The 18,678-nt window shown below is 48.2% G+C and overlaps 2 protein-coding genes across 2 annotated transcripts in view; one reads left to right on the top strand and one right to left on the bottom strand.

Annotated features, from left to right (window-relative positions):
- Positions 1-6,849, top strand: part of EXOC3L2 (exocyst complex component 3 like 2) — an 83,502-nt gene extending 76,653 nt beyond the window's left edge. The window contains exon 14 of the mRNA XM_082367850.1: positions 4,003-6,849. Coding sequence (XP_082223976.1) covers positions 4,003-4,030 — 28 coding nt within the window. The 3' untranslated portion in view covers positions 4,031-6,849. The remainder of the gene's footprint in view (positions 1-4,002) is intronic.
- A 2,372-nt stretch (positions 6,850-9,221) lies between these two features.
- On the bottom strand, positions 9,222-18,669 carry BLOC1S3 (biogenesis of lysosomal organelles complex 1 subunit 3). The gene is made up of 2 exons (XM_082367859.1): positions 18,515-18,669; positions 9,222-18,038 (listed from the first exon to the last, which is right to left on the bottom strand). Exon 2 carries the CDS (start codon positions 18,028-18,030, stop codon positions 17,428-17,430), a length of 603 nt encoding a protein of 200 aa, XP_082223985.1. The 5' UTR covers positions 18,031-18,038; positions 18,515-18,669; the 3' UTR covers positions 9,222-17,427.
- Between the last annotated feature and the right edge of the window lie 9 nt (positions 18,670-18,678).

Raw genomic sequence — 18,678 nt, 5'->3', positions numbered from 1 at the left:
TATTGCAAGAATTATTGACCCAGAGACACGAAGCAAGCAAATGCTGTTGGAAAAATGGCGCCAACAGACTTGCTCCACGCAGGGTTGCCACAAACCTTCGGTTTGTAAAAATGCAGCATCTGTGAAGTGCAGTAGAGCAAAGTGCAATAAAAGAGGTCTACCTGTGTACTTGGAGCATGTTGTTGACAGGCCGCCACCGATCAACATGCCCTGTCCTCCTTCTGACCAGGAGATCCAGTGTATGTCAAGGTTTTAGAAGAAAGCACTACTATCACCTCGCTGGGAAGGATCTCGCGAGTATTGCTGACCACGTGCACTGCCATCACAATAAAAGAGAGATCCTGCTGGATTCACAAGAAACATGCCAAACTAGACCCAGGTCAGTACTCGCAGGACACTTGCAAGCCCATCCCTACAGGTGATGACCTCCAGGGAAAAATTTCCGGAGCCAATTCCCCAGCTCCTGCAGCTGACGATACCGAGAAGGAGACAGATACTTGCCAAGATCACAGATCAAGAGCTTCATCTTCACTTTTTTGGTTTCTCTTTCCTCTTCCTTTGAACCCACCCCCCCTCCCAGGACAGCAGGAAAACAAAACAAAACTCCTTTGATTTATTTATTTATTTTATTTTTTATTTTTTGGCTGTGTTGGGTCTTCGTTTCTGTGCGAGGGCTTTCTCTAGTGGTGTCAATCCGGGGCCACTCTTCATCGCGGTGCGCGGGCCTCTCACTATCGCGGCCTCTCTTGCTGCGGAGCACAGGCTCCAGTCGCACAGGCTCAGTAGTTGTGGCTCACGGGCCCAGTTGCTCCACGGCATGTGGGATCTTCCCAGACCAGGGCTCGAACCCGTGTCCCCTGCATTAGCAGGCGGATTCTCAACCGCTGCGCCAACAGGGAAGCCCTCCTTTGACTTTTTTAAATGAAAGTTTCTCCTTTTCTCCCATTTATTGAAAGGCTGATGGGAAGTGGCTTGCCTCGATCGGTCCTATTCTGTCTCTGTTCATGCATCATGGGCTCTTTCAAACTGTATCTTACTGCTATCCACTCCGACTGTTATTTCCATAGGTCAAGGACAAACTAGCAGCCCCGTGAACCCATCTTCCAAATCATGGCCATGTTAATGAATCAATCTGATTGCTGGTTATGTCATAATCTAGTCAAGAGGGACTTTTCTGGTGGTCCAGTGGTTAAGACTTTGTGCTTCCACTGCAGGGGGCATGGGTTGGATCCTGGTCAGGGAACTAAGATTCCACATGCCGCGCAGTGTGGCCAAAAAAAAAAAAAAAATCTAGTCGAGAAAAGGAACCTGACCCAGTTTTCATTCTGCCAATATGAGCACCTGATGAACTAACTATGGAAGATGGATGAACGAAAGGATATGGTATCCATGACCCCCAAAAAACCCACCTCCATCTCCTTCTCTGGTGAGTTCATTGGGCTTGGAAATCCCTCTATGGCAGCTCAAGGTCTATCTCTTGCTCGGGTAAAAACATTGGGAAAGGGACTTCCCTGGTGGTGCAGTGGTTGAGAATTCACCTGCCAATGCAGGGGACGCGGGTTCGATCCCTGGTCTGGGAAGATCCCAAATGCCACGGAGCAACTAAGCCCGTGTGCCGCAACTACTGAGCCTGCACTCTAGAGCCCGCGAGCCACAACTGCTGAGTCTGTGTGCCACAACTACGGAAGCCCACGTGCCTAGAGCCCATGCTCTGCAACAAGAGAAGCCACCGCAATGAGAAGCCCACTCACCACAATAAAGAATAGCCCCCGCTCGCTGCAACTAGAGAAAAGCCCGCGTGCAGCAATGAAAACCCAATGCAACCAAAAATAAATTAAAAAAATTTTTTAAATCATTGGAAAGGAACTTGTCCCTTTGCTGTGTAAACAGGCATGATGCTGGACCAGAGGTGTCCTATCAGGGTAATATGGCAACCAAACCCTGTGGTTTGATTCTAGAGGCAACCTCTAGTGACAAAAACTGTGAGATCACCAAAAGTTTCCGCTGGTTCACAGGCCACCCATGAACGACCCGGAGGAGCCCAGCTGTTCCCACAATCAGGCTGCCTGACACCACCAGTTATCTATGAGGAAACCCCAAATCTGGACTAACTTGGTCAGGTGACAAAGCCAAGCCTTACAGCTGCCAAAGCTGGACCGCTGGCCTCCCAGATCGGATATTTTGCAACCTGTCCTGCTCTTAAAACCATGAAGCATAGGGTTTAAAAGCCCATAACAGAAACTGGTGACTAACAGAAAGTCTAGAGCTTGTCTAACAGAACAGTAGCTAAGGGAACAGCTTGTTATAAACCCCTCTGCTTGTAATACAACAAAACTGGTTGAAGCCGGATGCAACCAACACGGCTGATGGGAGTCTGCACAGAACAGGCTTGCTTGTTGGATAGGTGACCTTCTGACATCACAGCCCCAAATTCCCCCCAATTTGCTCTTGCATCCCATGAAGAAGAACGTAACTTAGATACGCCTGCGCAGAACACCGATTACCTCACCTTCTCCCTCCCTCCCATCACCTTTCCCCCACCTAAGACCGCCCTGCTTCTTTGGCCCATAAATATCCCGAGCCCCTCGCCTTTGGGGAGGCGGATTTGAGATCTGCTCTCCCCATCTGCTTGCTTGGCTGCCTTGGGAGGAGAATAACCCCTTCTGTGCTGCAAACCTTGGCACCTCCGCGTTTGGCTTGCTGTGTGTTGGGCAGATGAACCTGGTCTGGTAACACTCTTGCAAGTGGACAGAAGCACGTGGAGAATGGAGGTGTCCAGGTGGTGATATGACCAAAGGACAAAGGTTGTGAACCTCCCCGATTCTAGGGAACTGTAGGTTTTACTCTGACCCTGTTGGTGAACCACACCGACCTTTTTCTCTCCTGTGGTGATAAGGTATCTTCCTAACTAAATGGCCAGGACAGTGTGACTCGGATACCGGGTTCCCTCCGTCACCAGGCTGTCCACCTTAAATGCCAGCAAATTACAGATGTGTGCTCCTTCGTTCATAAAGACGACAAGACATAGAAAATCCACCTGTGTATGGCCGGGATAGTTTCAGTGGTGAGAGTCTTATTTCCAACTTTGGGGACTTACGAGTTGGAAAAGGCGATCCTAAATCTTCCGTGGTCCTAGAACAGGAGTTCCATAGCATATGCAGACATTGCAAGTGCTCCAATCAGAAGGTAATAGTTTAGCCTCTGTTGTATCTCCAAATTGTCCCACCCTGGGTACACTGACTGCAAGCAATGAGGAGCTTGTGAAATCATTGGCAGAAAATGCTGCCTTTATGTGAATCCGACAGGACAAACAGTGTCTAGTTTACACCTTTTAAAAGAGAAGATAAGGGACTTCCCTGGCGGCCCAATGGTTAAGACTCCGCGTTTCCATTGCAGGGGCAGGGGTTTGATCCCTGGTGGGGGAACTAAGATCCCACATGCTGCGGGGCATCTAAGCCCGCGCGCCACAACTACTGAGCCGGCACACCTCAACTAGAGAGCCCCACGTGCCGCAAACTACAGAGCCCGCGCACCACAACTAGAGAGAGAAAACCCGCACGCCACAACTAGAGAGAAGCCCGCGTGCCGCAAAAGATCCCACATGCAGCAATGAAGATTCCACGTGCCACAACTAAAGACCTGACACAGCCAATTATAATAATAATAATAAAAATTTTTTAAAAAAAGAGAGAAAAGATAGGGGACTTACTTGGCAGTCCAGTGGTTAAGACTCCGGGCTTCCACTGCAGGGGGTGCGGGTTTGATCTCTGGTCGGGAAACTAAGATCCCGCATGTTGCACTGCGTGGCCAAAAAATAAAAAAGAAAGAAAGAAAGAAGATAAACGCTCTCCATCAATTAAATGAGTCTCAGCCATTTTATCGGACTGACCTATTCCCCAGATTGGGAGGCTGGTTTACTGGGATGTGGGGAAGCATTCCTAGATTTCTTCTCTGCTGTTTGTTTATTCTCATTCTAATCTATGTTTGTATCTCACTTTGCAGATCTCTTGCCACTCAACTGCTAACCTGAATCTTCTCGCCACAGCCAACCACTCAAATTTAATATGTGAATCTTCAGACAAAGCTTCATATGGGGGAAATTTAGGAGATCAAAATATGCCATATTTGCATAAGGACTGTTTTGAGGTGAAGACATTTGAGAATCAACAATTGCAGAGGCTTTCTCTGAACTTCCTATACCTGTCTAAAATTAGATCCTCTTCAAAAAAAATGGAGTTGTCATAAATTGCCTCTCTGGGAATTTCATCAACCAGGGAAGATTGACTCTTATCCCAGGAGAGGAGACTAGAAGTTGGCACCAAATCTAGACAAACATTGACACAAACTCTCATTTCTCCCATCTGTTCTCCTAAGGGCCCATTTATCTTCTGTAAAAATCACTTTCTCTCCCATATGTGACGTCTCTTCCCCTCCCTTTCCCCTATTAAGATGGTATGTAAACTCTCAGATTTCACTGTTTTGGGGGGGGTATTCACTTCTTTTTTTGTATGATACCCCTGTGCACATAAAATGGAAAATTAATAAATCTGTATGACTTTTCTCTTGTTAATCTGCCTGTTGTCAGTTTAGTTCACAGACCCGGCCACTGAACCTAAGAGGGTAGAAGGAAGTCCCTCCTCCGCTACAGTAGTGTCAGATTCCCCAACCTCCCCAACACACACATAATTTATGCCACAAAAAAAAAAAGAGAGATTTAAAAGACTGCCTGATCAAAATTGTTGCAGGCAAGATCTACTGATGGATGCTAAAATTAGTGGGCAAAAGTTTGAGGAGAAACAGGATATTTGCATAGTCTCAAAGTATCTCCCCCAAGACATTTGTCAATTACAATGGAAAAATAGTAATCTCAAACTGAAGAAACCCAGCAGACACCACCTTAACCAAGTAATCAAGATTAATGCCACCAGGCTTCCCTGGTGGCTCAGTGGTTAAGAATCTGCCTGCCAATGCAGGGGACACGGGTTTGAGCCCTGGTCTGGGAAGATCCCACATGCCGCGGAGCAGCTGGGCCCGTGAGCCGCAATTACTGAGCCTGCGCGTCTGGAGCCTGTGCTCCGCAACAAGAGAGGCCGTGATAGTGAGAGGCCCGCGCACCGCGATGAAGAGTGGCCCCCGCTTGCTGCAACTAGAGAAAGCCCTCGCACAGAAATGAAGACCCAACACAGCCATAAAAAATAATAATAATAATAATTTTTAAAAAAAGATTAATATCACCTATAATAAGACGTAGCTACATCATGCACCCTCAATATAACACACCAAGGAGCAAAACATCACTTTTGGGTTATTCTTGACAAAAATGCACATTATCAATATAATCATGAAGGAATCTCAGACAAACCCAAACTGAGGGAGGTTCCACAAAATAACTGATCGATATCCTTTAAAAGTGCCAAGGTTGGGACTTCCCTGGTGGTCCAGTGGTTAAGACTTTGCCTTCCAATGCAGGGGGTGTGGGTTCAATCCCTGGTTGGGGAGCTAAGATCCCACATGCCTCACGGCCAAAAAAACCAAAACATAAAGCAGAAGCAATATTGTAACAAATTCAATCAAGACTTTAAAAATGGTCCACATCAAAAAAAAAAAAAAAGTGCCAAGGCCATGGAAGATAAGGAGTGATTGGGGGACACTCAGGAGGAAGAACCACTAAATGCAATGTTGGATCCTGGATCGGTTTCTGGAACAGAAAAAAGGACATTAAAGGGAAAACTGTTAAAATTCAAATAAGGTCTGTCATTGAGTTACTGGTTTTGTACCAATGTTAATTTCCTGCTTTTGATAATTGGACTCTAGTTATGTGAGATGCTAATAATAGGGGAAGCTGGGTAAAGGGTTATATGGGTATCTCAGTACAATTTTTGCAATTTTCCCAGAATAATTTCCCCCAAAAAAGTTTAAAGACTGCCTCATGAAATAAGCGCTCATTTCCTTCACCTAAAAAGGCACCTTCTAGAATGAGGAGTGGGAGAGGAAATTATTAAGTTGTGGGGCACTTGAGAAAGGCTCCCGGAACCCTGCCTGCTTCCACGGGGTACCATGAGCACCCCTGGCAGCCCGACTTTTTTTTTTTTTTTTTTTTAGCAGCGAAAGCACCAAATCCTAACCACTAGACCACCAGGGAACTCCCAGCCCAACCTTCAATCAAACAGCCCTGAGCTAGAATGTGATGTGAGGCAACGATCTTTATTGGTGTGGCAGCCACTTTCCACAGAAAGCCGTCAATGAACCCTTCCCTGGGACTCAGCCCCTGTGGAGGCCTTCCCATTAGAATCTGGCCTTGGCCGTGATTTGACCACTAGCACGAGATGAAAATGACTGTAATTTCCTAGGCTGGCCTTAAACTATCTATATCATCTGCTTTCCATACACTTGGAAACCTGAAACCCAGGTGCCACCTGGAGGAGCCCCAAGGAGGAGACTGAGGTGGGCCCCAGCTGAACTCCCAGCCAAGAGCCATGTGAGTGAGCCATTTTGGGCATTTAAAGGCTAGTTAAGGGACCTCCTTGATGGCACAGTGGTTAAGAATCTGCCTGCCAATGCAGGGGACACGGGTTCGAGCCCTGGTCCAGGAAGATCCCACGTGCCGCAGAGCAACTAAGCCCGTGCGCCACAACTACTGAGCCTGCGTTCTAGAGCCTGTGAGCCACAACTACTGAGCCCGCGTGCCACAACTACTGAAGCCTGTGCGCCTAGAGCCCATGCTCCACAACAAGAGAAGCCACCGCAGTGAGAAGCCCGGGCACCACAACGAAGAGTAGCCCCCGCTCGCCGCAGCTAGAGAAAACACACGCTCAGCAACAAAGACCCAACACAGCCAAAAATAAAATTAATTAATTAATTAATTTAATTAAATAAAATAAATAAATAAAGTCTAGTTAAGCATCCGGATGACTGCAGCCCCAGCTGTCACCACATGGAGCAGAACCACCCAGCTGAGCCCAGTAAACCCAGGACAGCTCATAAGTGAGTGCTGTTGTATTAAGCCACTAAGTTTCAGGGTGCTATGTCGTGTAGCGATAGACGATCCAAACAGTCTTCCTTATTCACTGCTGCTTTCCCAACATCTAGCACGTTGAACACAATAAATGACAGCCCTATCTGTAAGCTCAGGACCTGACACATTTATAACAACCCTAGGAGATGGATAATGGTCTTATCCTGACTTAATAGATGTTATTAGTTTTCTAGGGCTGCCATAACAAAATTCTACCAACTGGGTTGCTTAGGCATGAGAAATTTGTTTTCTCACAATTCCAGAGGCTGGAAGTCCAAGATCAAGGTGTCAGCAGGTTTGGTTTCCTCTGAGGCCTCTCTTCCTGGCTTGCAGACAGCCACCTTCTCGAGGTGACCTCACATGGTCTCTCCTCTGCATGTGCCTGGTGTTTCTCCTTGTTCTGTGTCCAGATTTCCTCTTCTTAGTGGACATCAGCTGGATTGGATTAGGACCCACCCTAATGGCCTCATTTAACCTAATCACCTCTTTAAAAGCTCTATCTCCAAATACAGTCACGTTCTGAGGTACTGGGGATTAGGGTTTCAATACATGAATTTTGAGAAGACACAAGTCAGTCCATAATACTAATAAGGAAACGCCCAGGGAAATTAAGCAATTTTTCCAAAGTCACACAGCTCAGAGGTGGCAAAGCTCAGACATGAATCCAGGCAGGCTGGCTCTAGAGGCCACACTTTTCACCACTGAGCTCCACCACCTCATGAAGCAGGAAGTGAATTGGCTCAGCCAGCCCTCATTCTTCCCTCGGGCTAGAACAGGGGAAGGACTTAGCCAGAGCAAGAGCAAAGCAGAGATCTGGGGCCAGTTCAGATGCCCTGAGGCCTTCTGACAAGGACTGGGCACTCACCCCCCCAGCATGGCTTGTGCCCTCGACTGAGCTCCTTGGTTCAGGGGGGTATGGTAGGCTGAATAATGCCCTCCAGTGATCTCCAGGTCTTGAGCCCTGGAACCTGTGAGAGTTACCTTCCATGGCAAAAGGGACTTTTGAAGCTGTGATTAAATTAAGGATCTTGAGGTGGGGATTATCCTGATTATCCAGATGGGCTCAAAATATAATCACAAGTATCCTTATAAGAGGGAGGGGGAGGCAAAGGGAGATTTGACTGAAGAGAGAGGGCAATGTGACAACCTCAGCAGAGAGAGAGAGAGAGATATGAAGATGCTGTGGTTCTTTGAAGGTGGAGGAAGTGGCCACGAGCCAAGGAAAGCAGGCAGCCCCCTGAAGCTGGAAAAGGCAAGGGGATGGATTCTCCCCTAGAGCTCCAGGAGGAATGAAGTCCTCTTGACACGCTGATTTTAGGACTTCTGACCTCCAGGACTGTAAGATAATAAATCTACATCGGGTTGTTAAAATTTTATTTATTTATTTATTTATTTTGGCTGCGCCGGGTCTTAGTTGCGGCATGCGCGTGGGATCTAGTTCCTGGACCAGGGATCAAACCTTGGTCCCCTGCTTTGGGAGCACAGAGTCTTACCCACTGGACCACCAGGGAAGTCCCCAAATCTATGTTGTTTTTTGTTTTAAAGCTTTTTAAAATTTTTTATTTTTTAAATTTTTGGCTGCGTTGGGTCTTCATTGCTGCGCACGGTCTTTCTCTAGTTGCGGCGAGCGGGGGCTACTCTTCGTTGTGGTGCGCGGGCTTCCCATTGCGGTGGCTTCTCTTGTTGCACAGCACGGGCTCTAGGTGCGTGGGCTTCAGTAGTTGTGGCTCGGGCTCAGTAGTTGTGGCTCGCGAGCCCTAGAGCACAGGCTCAGTAGTTGTGGCACACGGGTTTTGTTGCTCCACGGCGCGTGGGATCTTCCTGGACCAGGGCTCGAACCCGTGTCCCCTGCATTGGCAGGCAGACTCCCAACCACTGCGCCACCAGGGAAGCCTTCTATGTTGTTTTAAGCCACTAAATTTGTGGTAATTTGATACGGTGACAATAGGAAACCATATTTTCTATACCTCCATCCATTCAGGGGCTCAAGCCAGAAAGCTAGGAGTCATCCTTAACCTCCTCCTCCCCTCCATCACCCTTAAGCAGGTCTGTTGATTTCACCTCCTAGACAGTTCTTGACTCCAACCACTTGTCTCCAGATCCCTTGTACTTGCAGGTTTGGAAGGTGATCTAAGCCACCATTGTGCCTCACCTGGATCCTTACACCAACCTCATGTTAGTCAAAATTTCAGAAACAAAGACCTGATTGAAATAAAAAGATGTTTATTGGGGGTTTGTCTGGACTGCAGCCCAGGAGACACAGATTCAAGAAGCACTTGAATTGTTTTCCGCTGGATTACAAAATAGGGGAGGCTTATAAAAGCAAACTTGCAAAGTTACAGTTAGTTACATGAGTTGTTTCTCAAGAATTATAATTGGAGCTGGCAAGCAGTAAGGGTGCTTGTTAAGTAAGGATTGGTTGGGGTCCGAAATGGTTGCATAGTTACAAGGAGAGAACTTGAGAGGAAAAGGCTGCAGCTGGCAGGTATTGTTCTGACTACAGCTGGTGGTGTCCTCGGATCTGGCACAGTTCAAAGAAAGTTCAAGTTCTCAGTGGTGCAGAGAGGTGTCTGAGACCAGATGCTCAACGGCCGCTTGACTCCGTTTTAGAACACCTGACCTGGAGTCACTCTGTTTTAATTTCAATTTGTCACCACTCCTGACTGGGCTTACCGCTCCCACTCTTGCTTCCCTCTGCTTTTCATCCAGTAGCTGATACAGTCATTTCAAAGTGCAAATCTGATCGTGTAACTTACATGCTTAAATTCTTTCCATGATTCCCTGTTGTTCTCAGGAGAGAGGAACACAGTTCTTAAGGGGGCCCCAGCCTGGTCTGGCCCCTGCTGACTGTTTCGTCACATTTCACTCCCTGTGCACCTGGCTTTTTGCTCTTAGCATCCCAGCCTCCTGCCTCAGGACCTTCATCTCTGCTGTTCCCTCTGCCTGGGACACCTACCGTCATTTCTCATTTGCCTGATGAAATATTTACAACGTGCTAATGTTACAAGGAACGATGAACACCCCTGTCTTGACCATCCAGTTCAAGGGCAAAATGTCATCAATCTAGGTGAAACCTGCTAATTACTCCTTCTGGATAACAGCCTTCTCCTCGCCCACCAGAAGCAACCAATATCGCAATTGGGGCATCTTTTATTGCTCCCACATTCCTTTAAACTTATAGGGCACGTGTTTACAAACCCAGCAATCCATACCAGTCATTTGCTTATTTTTTAACTTTAGATGAAGGATAACATCCTGAATGTATTCTTCTGCAGCTTGCTGTGGTCTGCTGATGTTATGTTGGGGGGATTCATCCATGTTTATACTTATATCTTTAGTTAATTCAGTTTCATTGCTGTATAGCTTTCCACTCTATCAATATACCAAAACTTATATCTTTATTCTCCTGCTAATGGGCACTTAGTTACCAGTGTTTCTGTCAACAAAGAGCATGCACTGGGGTGTGCAGTGGTACATCAGCAGCTATCGGATAAGCTGTCTCCCCAGGCGGTCATGTCAATGTCCGTTCTCACCCACAGGGTGTGAATGTTCTGTTGTTTCACCTCCACACCAACAATCGGTATTGTTAGACTTTTAAAATGTTGCCAATCTGATAGGCATGAAAATGCCTGTCTCACTATGGTTTTAATTTCATTTCCTGCCATTTAAAACTACCCTGAGTACCATTTTTCACCTATCAGATTGGCAAAGATAAAATCCGTTGCTGACGCTATTTGCCATTGGAAGGAAGCGGGCACTTCCACAGGGAAGTTTGGCGGGGGGAGGTGTGTAAATTGGCCCAGCTCAAGGCAGGGCATCGGCCAACTCTAATAGGAAGCTTACACGTCTATACCTTAGTTTTTCTGTTTTACGTCAGGTAGAGAAAGAGGGTACATTCATTCTCTCAGTCTGCCTGTTTTCAGAATGCACTGATCTCCCCCATACCCCACTCCAGGCCAAATATCCTCTTACTTCCCCTCCAGCCGGCCCCCGCGCAGGATGAATCCCCAGGCTTTTTCCAGAACACAGGAGGTGTGGCTGCCTCATCTGCAGTTAGGAGAGGCTAACAGGCATCTGGCCGCTTCTTAAACAGACTTTCAATCAACTCGTCTTACTTTTGCCTTCCCACTTACACTGTAGCTGTTTCAAACAACTCCGGCAATTTGAGGGAATTTTGCTGCTTAAGGTTGGTTCTCAGCTGTTGTTCTCTTCTAGGTTATTTTTCTCAGGACTGCTAAGATCTTTTCACTCGCCTGGGCGCTTTTCATCTTTCCAAGCATTCTTGCTGTTGCATCTTCTTCCGTTCTTTCAAAATCTGTAGGATTTTGCCCTCTAAAAGTCCCTCTTAGAGAAAACTAGAACCAACCAGCGATGTTGGATTGGAATAGAAAGAAAGATAAAAAGTGTGTGCCGACAATCATGCTTCTTGGTATTTATCCAAAGGGGCTGAAAACGTGTGTCGACACAAAAACCTGCACACAGATGTTCAGAGCAGCTTTAAATTCATAATGGCCAAAACTTGGAGGCAGCCAAGGCGTCCTTCAGCAGGTGAACGGATAAATAAACTGCGGTACATCCAGACAATGGGTTATTATTCAGTGCTAAAAAGATATGAGCTATTAAGCCGTGAAAAGACATGGAGGAAACGTAAATGCATATTGCTAAGCAAAAGAAGCCAACCTGAAAAGGCTACCTACTGTATGATTCCAACTATATGATATCCTGGAAAAGGCAAAATTGTAGAGACATTAAAAAAATCATTGGCTGCCAGGGGTTGGGGGAAGGGAGGGATGAATAGGCAAAGTGCAGAGGATTTTTAGGGCGGGGAAACGATTCTGTATAGACACTCTACTGGTAGATACATGTCATTTATACATTTGTCCAAACCTAAAGAATGTACAAGAGTGAACTCTAATATAATCTACAGACTTTGGGTGGTAATGATGCAGATGTAGGTTTATCGATTGTTAACAAATGTACAATAGATGTGTGGGATATTGATAGCGGGGGAGGCTGTGAGGGTCAGGGTTGGGGGCATATGGGACTTCTCCGTACTTTCTACTCACTTTTGCTGTGAACTACTCTAAAAATAAAGTCTATTTTAAAATGTGTGTGTGGTATAGGGATTAGATAGTTATTTTGTTTTTTGCCTTGTGTTTTTCTTCTACGTCTGTGCATTGAGAGGGCCTGGGAGTAGCAACACCTCATTAGCAATGAGCACACCCAGCACCCACATCTTGGCTTCTAAACACCATTTCCCATTAAAAAGGAACCAGGGACCCTTGCAGAGATGGATGGTTTCAAGGCTGAGGCAGAGAAAAAAACAAGATGTGCCTAGATCATTTTGTGCCTGAGAGCAAGAAAGTATTCAAAGAATGGTGAAGAAATGTCAATAGGACACAGAAGCCAGCTCGAAAGGGGTCCTGCTGGCCAAACTGGACACAATTTGAGCATCAAAATAATGAGAGTAATATGTTATAACCCATTAAATAAAACAGGAATCTGGAGCACCCCTGATGTGACCTCACCCTCCCCAGAGGGTCTGAGTGGCTGATGGTCTTATGTCTCAGGCAATCATTTACCCAAGGCAACATTGAAAGAGAGGGACCAAAAAAGTCAACGACTCTTCCACAACCCACTGCCCCATCTAACTGCAGTGGTTTCAAAATAGATCCACAAATTCTGATACTCTCGTTCATCAAAGGTCTATGTCTCCTTCCCCTCCACCCCCTCCTTTGAATCTTGGCTGGACTTAGTGACTTGCTAATAACTGATAGAACACAGCAGAAGTGATCATGCATGACACCCAAGGGCTTCTACTTTGTCTACTGAAATATATTTGGAGTGCTGAGCTACCATGTAAGGAATCTGATTACTTTGGGGCTGCCATGTTAGAAGGAAGCTCAAGGCCATATATAGACACTCCAGTCAGCAATTCTAATCTCTGAGTCATTGTAGTCCAGCCACCTGAGTGAAGTCACTGGGACCCTCTGTGCCAACCCACTTGCCAGCTGAATACCTGAGTGACCTCAGTCATTACTACAAGGAACCAAAGAATCTTCCAGCTGAGCCTTACTGGAATTCCTGATCCACAGAATCTGTGGGCATAATAAAACAACTGTTGCAAGCCACTAAATTTCTGGTCATTTGTTACAAAGAAATAAGCAGCAGAATACTATGTCAGATCACCTCTTTGTCCCTGAGGACTTCTCAACATTTTGTTATTCCTCGGATCCGGATTTCTTTCTTTTTTCCAGTTTCTCCAAGGTTAAATTTGGGGAAGGGAACCAGCAGCCCATACTGGTTCATCACTTTATCATCTGGTATGTTTTGCAGTTTTCTTTTTTTTTTAATTAATTAATTTACTTTATTTTGGCTGTGTTGGGTCTTTGTTGCCGCATGTGGGCTTTCTCTAGTTGCGGTGAGCAGGGGCTACACTTCATTGCAGTGCACGGGCTTCTCATTGCAGTGGCTTCTCTTGTTGCTGGGCCCGGGCTCTAGGCACATGGGCTTCAGTAGTTGCAACATGCGGGCTTAGTAGTTGCGGCACGTGGGCCCTAGAGCGCACAGGCTTCAGTAGTTGCGGCGCATGGGCTCAGTAGCTGTGGCTCACAGGCTCTAGAGAGCAGGCTCAGTAGATGTAGCGCACGGGTTAGTTGCTCCGCAGCATATGGGATCTTCCCGGACCAGGGCTCAAACCAGTGTCCCTTGCATTGGCAGGTGGATTCTTAACCACTGCACCACCAGGGAAGTCCCACTTTGCAGTTTTCAACTATCAACTTAGGTTTGGTCTATATTAGTCTGCTGTAATTCTGCATGAGGCTGGTTGAGGGTGTTTTCCCTGGCTTTGGCCAGAGCCTACTTTCAGTTTATTTCTGTGCTTGGGGTTTCCTGAACTGCTCCGTAAGGGTATACCCAAACCCCAATCAGGCCTGAAGAAAAGCCTGTGGTTATGAATTCCCTGAGGAAAAATTCCCTCCACCCAGAGCCTAAGCCAAAATGGACAAGTTTCCTAGGTATGCCTCAATGGTATCAATCAGATTTTTTTCTACCACATTCTTTCATTCAAGATATAGCCCTTCAAGGGACTAAGTTTTATGCCAGGGCCTCTGCTTCTCTAATAAGAGCTTGGCCCAAGGTCCAGCAGCTGTTAAAATCCAAGGCTTTATATGATCCAGCAATCCCACTCCTGGGCATATATTCAGACAAAACTATAATTCGAAAAGATACATGCACCCCTATGTTCACAGCAGCACTATTTACAATAGTCAAGACATGGAAGCAACCTAAATATCCATCAACAGATGAATGGATAAAGAAGATGTGGTATACATACACAATGGAGTATTACTCAGCCATAAAAAAGAATGAAATAATGCCACATGCAGCAACATGGATGGACCTAGAGACTATCATACTAAGTGAAGTAACTCAGAGAAAGACAAAATCATATGATATCACTTATATGTGGAATCTAAAATACGACACAAATGAACTTATTTACAGAACAGAAATAGACTCACAGACATAGAGAACAGACTTGTGGTTGCCAAGGAGGAGGGGAAGGAAGGATTGGGAGTTTGGGATTAGCAGATGCAAACTATTATATACAGAATGTATAAGCAACAAGGTCCTACTGGATAGCACAGGGAACTATATTCAATAGCCTGTGACAAACCATAATGAAGAAGAATATGAAAGAGACTATATATATATGTATATATATACACATGAGTAGAACTAAATCCCTTTGCTGTGCAGCAGAAATGAACTTGGGCCCAGGAGATTTCTCATGTTCTCTCTGAGCTCAGCTGTACCTTTAAAAGGAAGTTTGATTTTTTAAACCAGTATTTCTGGGTATTTATCAGAGGCAACCACACTGCAGAAGCACCAGTCTCAGAGTCTCCTTCACAAAACACATTCATCAGATGGCATCATTCTCTGTTTACTGGCTGTTCAATAAAGACCAAGAATCTTTACCTGGTTTAAAAGCTCAGCTTCGGGGCTTCCCTGGTGGCGCAGTGGTTGAGAGTCTGCCTGCCAATGCAGGGGACACGGGTTCGAACCCTGGTCTGGGAGGATCCCACATGCCGCAGAGCAGCTAGGCCCGTGAGCCACAATTACTGAGCCTGCGCGTCTGGAGCCTGTGCTCCACAACAAGAGAGGCCGCGACAGTGAGAGGCCCGCGCACCGCGATGAGGAGTGGCCCCCACTTGCCGCAACTAGAGAAAGCCCTCACACAGAGATGAAGACCCAACACAGCCATAAATAAAATAAATAAATAAGTAAATAAAATTAAAAAAAAAAAAAAAAAAGAGCAGAATTGGAACCAGCCCTCCCACATGTCAAGACATTAAACACTATAGCAATTATATAGTATCCGTGTCTGAATAAATGGATTATTTGAAGAGAATCAAAAATAAAACAGAGCTCTGTATATGTAGGAATTTATTTGAAAAAAAAAAAAAAGCTCAGCTTCGTCTGGCCCCTGCTAGCACAGCACTCACCACCCTCACCACCCCCATCTCCCCTGCTCTCTCCACTCTAGGTGGAGAACAGAAGATATCACCCTCTTCTGTTATTAAATAGGCCCTGCCCCCTTCTGACTCAAGGCCTTTGCATATGCTATTCTTGCTGATTGCAACTCTTTCCTACCCGACCTGTTTCACCGTTTTTACACCTTCAGGGCTTGGCTCAAACTCACTCATCACTTCCTCAGGGAAGCCATCTGACATCCCCCCAAACAAGGTCAGACAGACCTCAGTTACACCTTCACAAAGCTCCTATATTTCTTTACGGCACTAATCACAATGCCAGAAAAACTATAGTTGAAGTATAAATTACAATTATGAAAACTATGCACTTATTTGCGAGAATATTTTAATGGCTGTCTCCCCCATTGGACTGTGAGCTCTGCAAGGGCCCAGCCTGTGGGGCACCCCCAGTGCCCAGCTCAGGACAGGCAAAGAACAGGAGCTCAATAAACGTGTGGGGAATTAACAAAATACAAATAAGTGCAGAACCAGGGCAAAAAACTAGGAGCCCTGATTGCCCGGCCACAGGCTCACCTTCAATAGGCCAGGCGTGAAGGATCCCTTTCTTGGGACCCACATTCTCAGCAAAATCACCAACCTACCCGCCCCCAGCTTAGATGGAGATATAAGAGGAACTGACCATATCAATAAATGTTTTGAGTTTTAATGAGTCTGCCATAGAGCGTTCTTCCCCACTTCTCCATCCTGGGGGCGCAGATCTCAGCTCAGGTTGCAGTAAGAGCGGGGGAGGGGAATAAATGTGAATGGGACTGAGGGACTAGGGCTGGGAGAAGAGGGACGAGGTGAGGCGCAGAAAGAAGGAGCTAAGCCCAGGCCCTGAGACAAGCCAGACAGCCAAGCCCTTTTAGCATCCAGGGAACAACACGGTGACCAAACAAAATACATGTGGTCCTTATCGGCAAAGTGGTGTCATACTGTGCCCAAAGTTCCAGGGCAGGTCTGTATTGGGCCCTAAGTGCCTGCTGGGGGCACTCTCAGCCTGGAGAGTCAGGAGGAGGCCCATCCTGTACCTGGAACTTGGGCAGAAGGCGTGATCTTGGCCTGGAAGGTGGGAAGGACACACCAACTTGGGCCTGGAGGAGATGCCACCTTGGGCCTGGGGAGCTGGGAGGGGGACCTCCTCGGGTCAGGAGGAGGTCTCATCTTGGGCCTGATGAAGAAAACCATAGGGGGTCCCTGGAGCCCATAATTAAGTAGGTAGTTTAAACAGGATGAGAGAAGCAAAAAGAAGCAGAACCAAACCTAAGGGTACAGCTGGACCCAGGATACAAGATCAGGCCAAGGGGGTGGAGCTAAGCCCAAGGAGAAGGAGCCAGGCGGTGGAAGAGCAAGGCCTAGAAGGAGGAGATGGAATCAGAGCCAAGCCTGGGGAGCAGAAAAAGGGTCCAGATTAGAGGGCAAAATTCCAGAAGTGGGACTAGGACCAGAGACATCAGGGAATCTGCGCCAGAAGCAGGACCAGCCCCTGTGAACAGAAAACAAACTGAGGAAGGCAGGCAGACAGGAAAGGTGAGGCTCTGTGAACCGCTAAGATGGAGACAGGTTAAGGAGTAGCTAGTTACCCAGGAGTTTGAGCCAAGCTTCAGACACACACAAGCTCTGAACCAGGAAGCAAGGGCCAGGACCAGGGGGAGGAACCAGACGCTAGGGCCTGGCAGGGCTGCACAGCATTAACCCCCCCATCTCCCCCTCCACACACACACACACACACACACACACACAGCATTATCCAGGGGGCGGGGTTATCCCTGAGGGTGACAGCAAGATGGGTGGGTGGCTAAACAGGGCACAGAGCCAGGTCCCAGAGGCCGCAAGGCCTACCGCCAGGGCTCAGTCAGGCGGGAGAGGGGGTCACGGCTAGGCTCGCGGTCCCGGGGCTTGTTCGGGCTCGGCGCCCGGCACGCCGCGGATGTCGGGCAGCAGGCGGCAGCCGGCCACGATGTCCAGGCGCTCGGCCAGGGCGCAGAGGTCCCCCCGCGCCAGGCGCACGCTGTGGGCCGCTGCCAATCCCGCCGCCTGGGCAGCCGCCAGCCTACCGGCCAGGGCGGCCACATCACGGCCCGCGCGGCGGTACACGCCGCTCACCGCGGCCGCTACGTCGTGGTCCAGCCGCGCCTGGCTCTCAGCCAGCCGGAGCTGCAGCAGCGAACGCGCGGGGGCGGGCGCCGGGGCCTCCTCCTCTCCCCAGGCCTCCCCGGCAGTCTCCCGCTGCACCACGAGCGGAGGCAGATCCCTCGGAGCGGCCTTCGGCTCCGGCTCCGAGTCCGAGTCGGTCTCCGCGGCCTCCCCGGCCACCCGCAGTCCCGTGGGGCGGCCGCGCGTCGGGCCCGACGGGCCCAGGTACAGCTCCTCCTCCTCCGACGAGGACGCAGAGAGCTCCGAGTCCGTCTCGGCCGCCTCCCCCGGCACCACCGTCTCAGGCCTCCGCAGCGGCCTCCGCCGACGACTCTGGGACGCCATGGCGCGAGCTAGGGAGAAGACGCGCGAAGGGATGCTATGAGAGGCGGGCGCCCTGCCGTGGTTAAAAGGCGCAAGTTCTGGATTCTCAGCCCCTCCACTGACTACCTTAGCAATTTGGGGCCATCTGCTTCCCCTGCCTGGGCCTCAGTTTCCTTTTCTGCATCATCATCCCCGATGATGATGATGATGGGGGCTACTGGACCCCAGCCTCCTCAGTGTACTGATGGGAAAACTGAGGACCACCAGCTCGATCAAGGCTGAGGCACGAGTACCCAGAGTCCCAAACTAAGCTCTTTCCGATTTTGCTTCCTAGCAGAGGCCACACCCCACACCGTCCTCCAAGCCTTGTCAGATTCGGAAGCACACGGGCTCCTGAGCCGTTCAGGTACCAGTGCCTGGGTCACAGAAAGGGTAACAGCCCAACTGGACTCTGGGAAGGGTGCACTAAGGGCGGGGTAGGGAGCGCTATCACCGCAGACCGTACCGAGTCACCGGAGCGCCCAGCCGACGGGATCCGCTACCTAGCCGAAGTGCAGAATCTTTACCGAGAGAGGAGAAGGCGGCAGCCCCAACCAACAGGGGAGCAGGTTGGGAGGGTGTTGGCGGCCAATCACCTGGGCCGCTCGCCTACCAACCAGGAAGCAAGCC

Source organism: Balaenoptera borealis, assembly GCF_965194805.1.
Source record: "Balaenoptera borealis genome assembly, chromosome: 19".
Lineage (NCBI taxonomy): Eukaryota > Metazoa > Chordata > Mammalia > Artiodactyla > Balaenopteridae > Balaenoptera > Balaenoptera borealis.
Note: the sequence above shows the minus strand (reverse complement) of the source record. Positions and strands in the feature narration are given on the sequence as shown.

What these genes read in the sequence shown, in the direction of transcription:
- BLOC1S3 (XM_082367859.1), bottom strand. Translation starts at nt 18,030, where the DNA reads ATGGCGTCCCAGAGTCGTCGGCGGAGGCCGCTGCGGAGGCCTGAGACG.